This window comes from Rutilus rutilus, assembly GCF_951802725.1.
Source record: "Rutilus rutilus genome assembly, chromosome: 14".
In the NCBI taxonomy this organism is placed as follows: Eukaryota; Metazoa; Chordata; class Actinopteri; order Cypriniformes; family Leuciscidae; genus Rutilus; species Rutilus rutilus.
In genome coordinates, this window is record NC_140219.1 from 35,497,771 (window position 1) to 35,509,561 (window position 11,791).

The 11,791-nt window shown below is 42.1% G+C and overlaps 1 protein-coding gene across 3 annotated transcripts in view; it reads left to right on the forward strand.

Annotated features, from left to right (window-relative positions):
• LOC311304226 (MICOS complex subunit MIC60-like) overlaps nucleotides 1–11,447 on the forward strand; it is a 47,464-nt gene extending 36,017 nt beyond the window's left edge. For 2 of the 3 annotated variants that reach the window (XM_084431132.1, XM_084431133.1), the window contains 7 exons: nucleotides 336–439; nucleotides 943–1,078; nucleotides 3,113–3,242; nucleotides 5,149–5,372; nucleotides 7,928–8,059; nucleotides 9,187–9,316; nucleotides 10,322–11,442. In XM_084431132.1, the coding sequence (XP_084287258.1) occupies nucleotides 336–439; nucleotides 943–1,078; nucleotides 3,113–3,242; nucleotides 5,149–5,372; nucleotides 7,928–8,059; nucleotides 9,187–9,316; nucleotides 10,322–10,929 (1,464 nt within the window). In that variant the 3' untranslated portion in view covers nucleotides 10,930–11,442. Of the gene's footprint in view, nucleotides 1–335; nucleotides 440–942; nucleotides 1,079–3,112; nucleotides 3,243–5,148; nucleotides 5,373–7,927; nucleotides 8,060–9,186; nucleotides 9,317–10,321 lie in introns of all 3 variants that reach the window. The other variant, XM_084431131.1, reaches the window with a different exon arrangement.
• The last annotated feature ends 344 nt before the right edge of the window (nucleotides 11,448–11,791 follow it).

Genomic DNA, 11,791 nt, shown 5'->3' on the forward strand with positions numbered 1-11,791 from the left:
TGGGCCATCTGAACAATCAGAGCAGAGTAGACCAATCAAAACAGACTGGGTCATCTGACCAATCAGAGCAGAGTAGACCAATCACAACAGACTGGGCCATCTGAACAATCAGAGCAGAGTAGACTCTTGAAAAGAGGGGTTTAGAGACTGAATCCTTATTGTGAGAAAAGAGCTGATGCTGCAATATATAATGAGAAAACATTACAGTCATAATGTGTGTGGGCAGTCATAACACGCTCGTGTGTGTGTGTGTGTGTGTGTGTGTGTGTGTGTGTGTGTGTGTGTGTGTGTGTGTGTGTGTGTGTGTGTGTGTGTGTGTGTGTGTGTGTGCGCAGACTCCTCCAGATGAGAAGTCTGCTCAGTGGAAAGCTCTGACTGAAGCTCTGAGCGAGAGAACCAGAGCCGTGGATGAGGCTGGAGACGCCCTGCTGAAAGCCAAGTAAGATCATCACACACACACACTCTCTCACACACACACACTCTCACACACACACACACACACACACACACACACACACACACACACACACACACACACACACACACACACACACACACACACACACACACACACACACACACACACACACACACACACACACACACACACACACACACACTCTCACACACACACACACACACACACTCACACACACACACACTCTCACACACACACACACACACTCTCACACACACACACACACACACACACACACACACGGATATAGAGGAGGACACTGTAACTGGAGCCTCACTTCACACTATCAGCTGTTTTGTCATGTATATGTTGCATGGTATATATTGCTATCTTCTTATTTTTGTTAGAAATGAAATGTGTGTGTGTGTGTGTGTGTGTGTGTGTGTGTGTGTTTTCTATCATCAAATGGCCTATACTGCACAGAGAGAGGCTTACCCGTACTGTTTGGTTCTGTGTGTGTTTAGAGGAGAGCTAGAGAAGCTTCGGGAAGTGATCAACAGCGCAAAACAAACCAAGATCGACTCGGCGAGACCCCAGATCCTGGCGGCCGAGGAGAACCTGCACAGCATGATCGTGGACCTGGATAAAGTAGTGACCAAGGTGAGGATCTCAGTCTGACTGAGGTAACCCTGTTAACCCTTTAGAACCTGGAGATAAAATAGGGGCTTTTCACGTATTTTGAAATTGTTTTTTTTTACTGTAAAATTCTAAAATAATGTGCAATCTTCATCTGCAAGGTGTCATCTTTTTCAGAAATAAATTAGCTTTCAAAAAATTACAGTTATTGACCATTATTGTGTGTGGTGAGTTTGTAAATAGAATTTAAATAGACAAAAATAAAAAAAACGAGAATAAATTTACAGATTTTTATGAAAAAAAAAAAAAAAATCATGAACGAAAGAAACTAACACTTTAAAGTAGAAACATGAACTATAATACATATATACAAGTCTTTTTTGTGACATTGGGTTTCACAGTTTTCATTTAGGACACTACATAGGCACACACCACATGCTTAGCTACGTGAAAGAGTAACGGCCATCCGCCTCCCAAGTTTCATTAAAAATCACCCCAATCCCCTCTTCTGCTGTCTAACACTTCTTTCGCCATGTATTTGTTAGTTTCTTTTATTGTTATGCAATCCAACACACACTAACCTGCCGCGCGTCGTATCTCTCTGTTCAAATCCTTCCTTCCCGCTCTGCCAGAAAGCTGCTGTCATTTGCTGACGGAAAGCTTGAAGCCGTATATAAGCCACCGGAAAGCACATGGTGTCTGCTGTCAGGGGCAATCTGAATGGTTTTGATAGTGCAAACGGTTGAAGAGTTACGGCAACATGAACACAGCTTGCTGGTATGTGTCGGCGACAACAGTCAAACCAAAAACTGGTCAGACACCAGATATCATTTTTGATATTTTTTCACTAGTGTGTGCAGGACTCTATAGTTCATTAATGTGAGTGAGGAGAGCAACATCAGTTTCAGTTTAGTTTATTTCTAAAGCACATTTAGTGACAGCAGCACGGCTGACCACAGTGTACAGTACAGAAGAAGAAGACCATAAGATGACAGATAACAGGAGACCGAGAAGAACAAAACAAGACATTACGATGTATTAGAAGAAGTGTGACGAGCCACAGAAGAAGCTCTATCACCCCGAGCTCTTGGAGTGTGGAGTGAGTGTTGATCTTCAGACCTTATAAACCCGTGAGGGATTGTAGAGGTGTAGTAAAACAGACAGATCGCTCTGCGTTTGATCATGTAGAGATGTATAGACCAGTGATAGGATTTTAAACTCGAGTCTGTAATTAACCGGCAGCCAGTGCAGGTCTTTCAGAAGGGGAACTGAGACGCGTACATTTTTACATCCTTTCAAGGATGCATTTTGAACCATTTGTAAATGAGAAATATGAGTTTTAGATGTACCATAGTAGATGGAGTTGCAATAATCCAGCCTAGTCGTAATAAAAGCATGGATTGGGACTTCCAGAGACTTCTCGGATAGAAACGCCTTAATTTTAGCAAGAAAGCGGAGATGAAAGAAATTAGAAGCAATCACAGAGCTGATGTTCATTAAACTTAAGGGAATAATGTAAACTGTGACATATTATACCCACATATTCTTCTTTCAGTGACTACCAGTGACATTTGTAAAAATTTGGGAGCAAAAATGATTCCGACTCTTTGAGCTGATCATGTTTTGCTGAAGTGTTTTCTCTTTAATAACTAATGCTCTTTTTACACACAGACTGAACACAATGAAGCATTGCTTGGTGATTGGTTGAGCTAAACTGGTATTATCTAATTGTGTAGTTAAATTTAACAGCTGACAGATATTCAACATAACTCATGTGTGAGACAGTCTAACAGAAGGACGGACAAAAACAGTTCTGCTCATATTTTATCACCATTTTCTAAACTATAACGAATAACCTGATAATGTGAGAAATGTTGAAGGAGTCTGAATAATGAAGGTTTGACTGTATGAATGAGAATAGAGCCTGTAATCCCTTTAGCTTAATACTCACAGAGACGCATCAGTGTGTCCCGTCTGGAGTGCGTGTCTCACACCTGAGTGTTGTGTTTTTGTGTGTGTGTGTGTGTGCGTGTGTGTGTGTGTGCGTGTGTTGTGCAGGTGCAGACGGCGCAGTCGGAGGCGAAGGTCGTGTCTCAGTACAGTGAGCTGGTGAACGAAGCCAAAGCTCAGTTCCAGCAGGAGCTCGCCAACATCACACCGGAGATCCAGGCCAACTGGAAGGGACTCTGTAAGATCTCACACACACATGGCCCTGTTTACTACGAGTGGGGATCTTTTGGCACCTCACGATTCTCAAATTTCGATTTGATATGTGCATAGATTTGATTGTCGTTTACTGTTTTGTGTTACTTTTCATAACAATTTCATATTAATGAAACCGAAGGCAACAGTGTATGAGGCTGCTGTCCCTTTAAGAGTGAATGCACGGATCTAATATACTGTTACACATCTGATTTTCTCTCATTTGTTTTCGTTCACGTAGGACATAACAGACTCTGTTTACATTGAATACTCCACATGATGTGCACTTTGACACAACCGTGTGTGTATCTGTGAAAGAGAACTGCACTGGCGATCGCATGTGAGAGGCTCATCTGTGCTCGTACTTCATCTGTGTGTCCGTCAGCGTGAGCTCCGCCTTCAGTCCTTTACTTTAACTTTAAGTAGGACTGCGAAGTTAAAGAAGTCTAACACTTTAGAAAATCAATTTTTTAAATTTGTGAATTGATACAAATCGGTAGAAGATAGAATCGCAATTCATATATGAATTGATTTTTTTTCCCGCAATCATTTACTCCAGGTATTGAGATGTGTTTTGGTCGATCGGATCACCAGTGGACGACTCTAAACACAGGTGTAAACGGGTCTGAAACGCTTTGAGCTCGTCCACTCTCTCCAGCACTTCCAGAGGGAGTTAAACACACACTGCTTTACTAGTGTAAACGCTCATGTGGTCGAATGTCTTCTCTCCGTCTACTGACCTCATGCGTGACATTATGGGAAACGCTCGAGCCAGACGGGATTTACACTTTATCAGCTGAAGACACAAGTTTGGTTTGAAGGTGAGAAACGTGCCAAGCACAATGTTCTCTCACCATTCCTGATTTCTAACACACACTCACAGCGTTTGTTAGATGGAAAGATCTGTAAAAACCCATATATTTACCCGCCAATGACCCTTTCTTTTGAAGAAATCAGGACAGAAGTGGCTGAAAGTGGACAAAAGAGACCAGGTGTCCAGGGGAATGTGTCTCCCTCGTCTACTTGTGATCCGATCCACCAAAACTCATCTTAATACCAGGAGTAAACTAGTGTTGTCAATTTTCCAAGAATTTCCAACTTCGATACGATACCTTGAATAATATTGATATTCAGTACCATGGAGAAAACTGCTATATACCGCCAGATAATTTGATATTATCTCATAACGTTTTGATAATTTGGGTAATTTTGTTGTAGTAACTTACACACAGCACAGCAAGGCTTAATTTAAATCATTGAACTAGTTTTACAAAAAAAAGTAATGTAAACATGCAGTAGTAAAATAAGATAGCACAAATAAATACAATAGAATAAACAGACAAATGAAATAAACAGGGCTTTCAGACTTTCAGCCAGGTCCAACAGTATTCAGGTAAGAAATACTACAGAAATGAAAGTAATCAAATTGAATCAAAATGAAATGATTCCTTTGTGAGCATTTCAATATGACTTTAAACATTAAAGCGTGAGACTCTTACACTGTTTTCTTCAGGAGTGTGTGTCAGTATACTGGATCAGTGCAGCTCTTAAAGTGACAGCACTAATATTCCTGCTGCGTCTCTATAATAACACTGATCAAACAACAAAAGACAGAAGATTCACTCGTTCTTCACTGAATAACCTTTGTAACTATGTTTGTAATGTATATTTTATATATAAAGTAGCCTGTTATTTTACATTTGATTACAGTTTCTGAACCTGAAAATCTTAAAACACTGTTTATTTCAATCGTATATTTGTTCAGTTGTGTCTATTTGTTGCGATTGCTAATTTGTCCTTTTTTAATTACCGAGTGTTTACTTGTCTTTAATAATGCTCGAAGTGTATCCACTCATGCCAAACTAGTTCCACTGCTCTGTTGTGTTTGCCAGCGGGAAAGCTGAGCGCCGATGACTTGAACTCCCTGATCGCTCACGCGCACCGGCGCATCGACCAGCTGAACCGCGAGCTAGCGGAGCAGCGCGTGCGTGAGCAGATCCACATCGAGACGGCGCTGGAGCAGCAGAAGCTGGAGAACCAGCGAGCGCAGGAGAGAGCCGTGGTGTCGGCACTCGAGCACAGCCGAGAGGACATCAGGATCCAGCAGGAGAAGAAGGTGCCGCAACACACTCACACTCTGAAACACACTCACGCTAAACACACTCACACGCTGCAACACGCACACGCTAACACATTAAACACACTCACACGCTAAAACACACTCACACTGCAACACACACATACACACTAACACGCTAAACACACTCACGCTGCAACACGCACACGCTAACACATTAAACACACTCACACGCTAAAACACACTCACACTGCAACACACACATACACACTCACACGCTAAAACACACTCACACTGCAACACACACATACACGCTAACATGCTAAACACACTAACACGCTAAACACGATAACATGCTAAACACACTCACGCTGAAACACACTCACGCTAAACACTCACACGCTGAAACGCACACGCTAACACATTAAACACACTCACACGCTAAAACACACTCACACTGCAACACACACTAACACGCTAAACACACTCACGCTAAACACTCACACGCTGAAACACACTCACGTTAAACACTCACACGCTAACAAGCTAAACACAATCACGCTGAAACACTCACGCGCTAAACACACTCACATGCTTAAACACACTCACACACTGAAACACTCACATGCTAAAAAACACTCACACTGCAACACACACACACACACTAACACGCTAAACACACTCACACGCTAACATGCTAAACACGCTAACATGCTAAACACACTCACACGCTGAAACACACTCACGCTGAAACACTCACACACTGAAACACACTCATGCTAAACACTCACACGCTGAAACACTCACGCTAAACACACTCACACGCTGCAACACGCACACGCTAACACATTAAACACACTCACACGTTAAAACACACTCACACTAACACGCTAAACACGCTCACACGCTAAACACACTCACGCTAAACACTCACACGCTGAAACACTCACGTTAAATACTCACACGCTAACAAGCTAAACACCCTCATGCTGAAACACTCACACGCTAAACACACTCACATGCTTAAACACACTCACACACTGAAACACTCACACGCTAAAACACACTCACACTGCAACACACACACACACTAACACGCTAAACACACTCACACGCTAACATGCTAAACACACTCACACGCTGAAACACTCACGCTAAACACACTCACACGCTGAAACACAATCACGCTAAACACACTCACACGCTGAAACACACTCACGCTAAACACACTCACACGCTGAAACACAATCACGCTAAACACACTCACACGCTAAACACACTCACGCTAAACACTCACACGCTGAAACACTCACGTTAAATACTCACACGCTAACAAGCTAAACACCCTCATGCTGAAACACTCACACGCTAAACACACTCACATGCTTAAACACACTCACACACTGAAACACTCACACGCTAAAACACACTCACACTGCAACACACACACACACTAACACGCTAAACACACTCACACGCTAACATGCTAAACACACTCACACGCTGAAACACTCACGCTAAACACACTCACACGCTGAAACACAATCACGCTAAACACACTCACACGCTGAAACACACTCACGCTAAACACTCACACGCTGAAACACACTCACCCTAAACACTCACACGCTAACAAGCTAAACACACTCACGCTAAACACACTCGCACGCTTAAACACACTCGCACGCTTAAACACACTCACATGCTTAAACACTCACACACTGAAACACACTCACACACTGAAACACTCACACGTTAAAACACACTCACACTGCAACACGCTAAACACACTCACACGCTAACACGCTAAACACACTCACACGCTGAAACACACTCACACGCTGAAACACACTCACGCTAAACACACTCACGCTGAAACACACTCACGCTAAACACACTCACGCTAAACACACTCACACGCTGAAACACACTCAAGCTAAACACACTCACACTGAAACACACTCACGCTAAACACTCACACGCTAACATGCTAAACACACTCACACGCTGAAACACACTCACGCTAAACACACTCACACGCTGAAACACACTCACGCTGAAACACACTCACGCTAAACACACTCACATGCTGAAACACTCACGCTAAACACACTCACGCTAAACACTCACACACTAACAAGCTAAACACTCACGCTGCAACACACTCGCATTCACATGCTAACATGCTAAACACACACTCACACGCTGCAACACACTCGCACGCTAAAGCTAAACGCAGAACTGCTTAAACGCTGGGATATGTTACTGTTTTAGTTTTTGAAAGAGTCTCTTCTGCTCATCAAGGCTGCATTTATCTGATTAAAAATACAGAAAAAACTGTAATATTGTAAAAATTATTATTCCAATGTAAACAACTGTTTTCTATGTGAATATATATATATATATATATATATATATATATATATATATATAGTAAAGTGTAATTTATTCCTGACAGCTGAATTTTTAGCATCATTACTCCAGCTTGAGAAAGCCTGGCGAGAAATTTTTACGCAGATTTAATAGCATGAAATTGGAACTTTTTAAAATTGGAGCAGTTTTAAAGCTTAAAGGTGTGTGTGTGTGTGTGTCAGCTCCAGGAGGTGCGTGAGGTGCTGGAGGCTGAGATGAGGACTCAGCTGAGGCGTCAGGCGGCGGCTCACACTGATCACCTGAGGGACGTGCTGAAGGTCCAGGAGCAGGAGCTGCGCCAGGAGGCTCAAGAGGTGCGCTGCACATCAGTCGCTCATTTAACAATTAGAGGAGTTCCTCACGACAGAAATGGGATGGGCTACCTGTCTGACTGACTCAATTTTAGTCGATTCTCCTTTGATCAACCAATATTTACATCTTAAACCCCAAGAATCAATCTTTTAGTCTGTGCTGTTTTCAGTGGATGCGTGAACAAAACTTTACTAAACATTATTTGTAGTGCCTGCCGTCCAATTAATCGCAATAGGCTTTGTGCTTTGAAAGCTGAGACTTAGTTTTTCAATATCAAAAGTAACAAATTCTGTCAGTTTCATCACTTAATTCAGTCAGTAAATGTGTGTTTGTGTCTCTCTAATGTGTGTGTGACAGATGAAGCGATCATCTCTTCCTCTTTACTAGTTACAGCAGCAAATAAACATCAGTGAACATCAGGAGATACAGAACAACTCACTGAACTCAGTCATGTCTCATGTAGTCCATCAGTCAGTGTTTCAACCGCAGAAAGACGTCAATAAAACGTCACGTTTACCTCAAAAAGCCGTTCAGTGATCAGAAACTCGACAGTCAGATGGAAAAATAACAATATTTTTACTTAACCTGTTGTCTTCATTATTTAATGTATACTTGAATAGATCTGTCATGAAAACAGGTTTTTAATTTATTTATTTTTCAACAACAAATTGGAGTAGAAACTATAACTATATAATTAAAAAATGTGTATAAAAATTCCTTTTGTAGAATTTAAATATTTGTATACAAATCATTTTTATATGAGTCTACATTTTGATTTGTTTATTATTAAACTTTATTTTCAGTTTCGGTTAAGTAAAACAAATTTTGTATTATTAATTATTATTATTATTATTATTATTATTATTATTATTATTTAGAAAAGGGACAGTGTACATTAATCATGTTACAATCATATGTATTATATTAACATATTACACACTTATAAAACATTATTTTCGGTTTTGGTGTTTCTGATACTACTTCATTTTAGTAGCATCACTAATCCATTATTTCCATAACTATCTCTAGTGTTCTCCAGTTCTACTGAATCAGTATTAAAAAGAAATGATGATATCCATCTAAACGTGTGTGTGTGTGTGTGTGTGTGTGTGTGTGTGTGTGTGTGCAGATCCTGAGCAGTAAGATGATGGAGCAGGAGACTCATTACCGCAGACTGACCCAGGAGCAGCTGGACACCTTCACGCTGGACATGAACGCAGCGTACGCCCGACTCAAGGGCATCGAGGAGGCCATCGACAGTAAGCCTTCCCAAACTCTCTCTTCACACACGTTCAAAAATGGGCGGGAGAAAGTAATATGGTCTGTGATGCATATTTCAGATAATACCTGAGTTTTTCTGTTCAAAATGTATTTTATTGGACAGAAAACCGTATGATAACCTTATCAAAGCGATCCCGCAATCTATAATCCAGATGTCCTCTTAAACGTTCCTCACAGTAACGTAACCCGCTGTTTTCCTAAGAGTGTCTCTCACTCACCTAAACTTACCCAATATTACAACTCGGAAAGCCTTTAAGGAATTATATCCTTTTTCTTCAAATAAAAGTTAAGAGTTGAAGTTAAGAGTTTAAGAACAAAATATCTTAAATTTCCAGTTGCACCATAAGCTAAAGAAGTGCACGTTAAAGCTCTTATGGAGTACATCCATCTAGAGAATGATTACGATGTCGATTTGCTCTTTTTGTGTTGATCAGATTGAAACAACAGAACATCTGGTTTATGATTGTACATTTGCCTGTGCCTTTTGGGAGGATTCACATTACTGGTTTCCCAAATTTGAGGATTTGCCTGTATTAAGAAAGGAAAATGTAATATTTGGTATTTGTGTGACAGGTGAGACGCATGACGTGGCAGTTAACGCATTTATTATTCTTGGGAAATTCTTTTTACACAAGAACAGATTCCTGAAAACACTACCAAACGTTTTTCATAAGGAACTGTGCCATTACTTCTTATCGTTAAAATGAATGAAGAAAGAGAATGCCTTAATCTTATCTACTTTGATCGAGGATCTTAAACTTGCTGAAACCCCCCAGTCTTTTATTTCTTTATTTCTTTAGTTTACTTTATTTATATTTCCTTTATCTCACGTTATGGTACTTGTCTGTTGTCTGATTGAGACTTTTAATATTTTGTACCAGGCCAATTATGGTTGTTAAAATTGTTCAATAAAGTTTTTAAAACTTCAGCCACATCCGGCTTGCGTTTGACCTTCGCTTGACGTGTTCTCTCCTGTCTCGAAGGTCATGTGACTGCTGAGGATGAGGCCCGCAAGGCTCACCAGTTGTGGCTTTCCGTAGAGGCTCTGAACTACACGCTGAAGTCCGCGGGTGCCGAGTCCCCCACCGAGCCTCTAGAGGGCGCTGTGCTGGCCATCAAAGAAACCTGTGCGGAAAACGAGTTCGCCCAGGCGCTGGCCACCGCCATTCCCGAAGAGTCTCTGAGCCGAGGCGTCTACAGCGAAGCTAGCCTCCGCGCGCGCTTCTACGACATCCGCCGGCTCGCGCGCCGCGTGGCGCTCATCGACGAGACCCGCAACAGCCTATACCAGTACTTCCTATCCTACCTGCAGTCCGTCCTTTTGTTCGAGAGAGAGCAAGAAGCGCCGCCGGCTAAACTAGCGGCCGAAGATCTCGACACGTTCAAGCTGCTCGCCTACGCTACGTACAGCATCGAGCGCGGAGACCTGGAACTAGCCGCGAAGTTCATCAACCAGCTACGCGGCGAGTCGCAGCGCGTGGCGCAGGACTGGCTCAAAGAAGCCCGGCTCACTTTAGAAACCAAGCAGGTGATCAGCCTGCTCTCGGCGTATGCTAATGCCGTGGGGTTGGGCACCACGCAGGCCCCTTAGCCACACCCACATGACCTTAGCCACACCCAAATGCCCCTTAGCCACACCCACTGGCCCCTTAGCCACACCCACTCTGTGGAGATTATGTAAATTACGAGGCATGTCATTTGCCCGCTGTTAACGGAGCCTTCTGCTCAGCTGATTAATTTATTAATAGTTTTGTGTGCTAGCCAGAAATCTGTCCGAATTACTTTTGCAGGAAGTCTTTGCCCTTAAAACAGTTCTTAAGTGGCATACCAACCAGAACAGCCAGTAGCTGCACCTCATATACGCAGAGAAACACCTCTCAAGGTTGTGTTGATCTTGGCAGTGGCGGCACTCACTGTATATGATTGAAGTGCCTCCGGGTCATCGGATGGTAACCTGTTCACCGCTTCACGATGCACGTGTAACTCTTCAGTTTCAAAGTTAAATATTTACTGGTTGTTTATTAATCCAGATTGTTGAGAATAATCAGTGCTTTTCTCATTCAATATTGGAGATCAATAAATCATGGTTGTTGACAAGAATGGCATTTCAGTTATTTGCATGTCTGAGTTTTAAAAACGGTCGGATCTGGTTTAGCAGGGGTTCGTTTTAATTTAAAGTCCCCCTGTGGTGATAATCCAGCTTTTAATGTTGTTTATGTGTCTATGTGGTGTTTTTAATATGCTTTAAGACAAACCATGTGTAAGTTCATAAGTCGACACCATTGCTGAGTATTTCCTCCTTAAAACTGCAGTGAACCAAAGACAGTCTCAAACACACGCTTTGAAATCGCTGGTGTTTCTGACGTCACAAACTACCTTGTAACCAATCAGATCAACGTGTGATCGTCAACCAGTGGATCTCTGAGCTGAGCGAGTGAGTGGAGGCGGGGCTC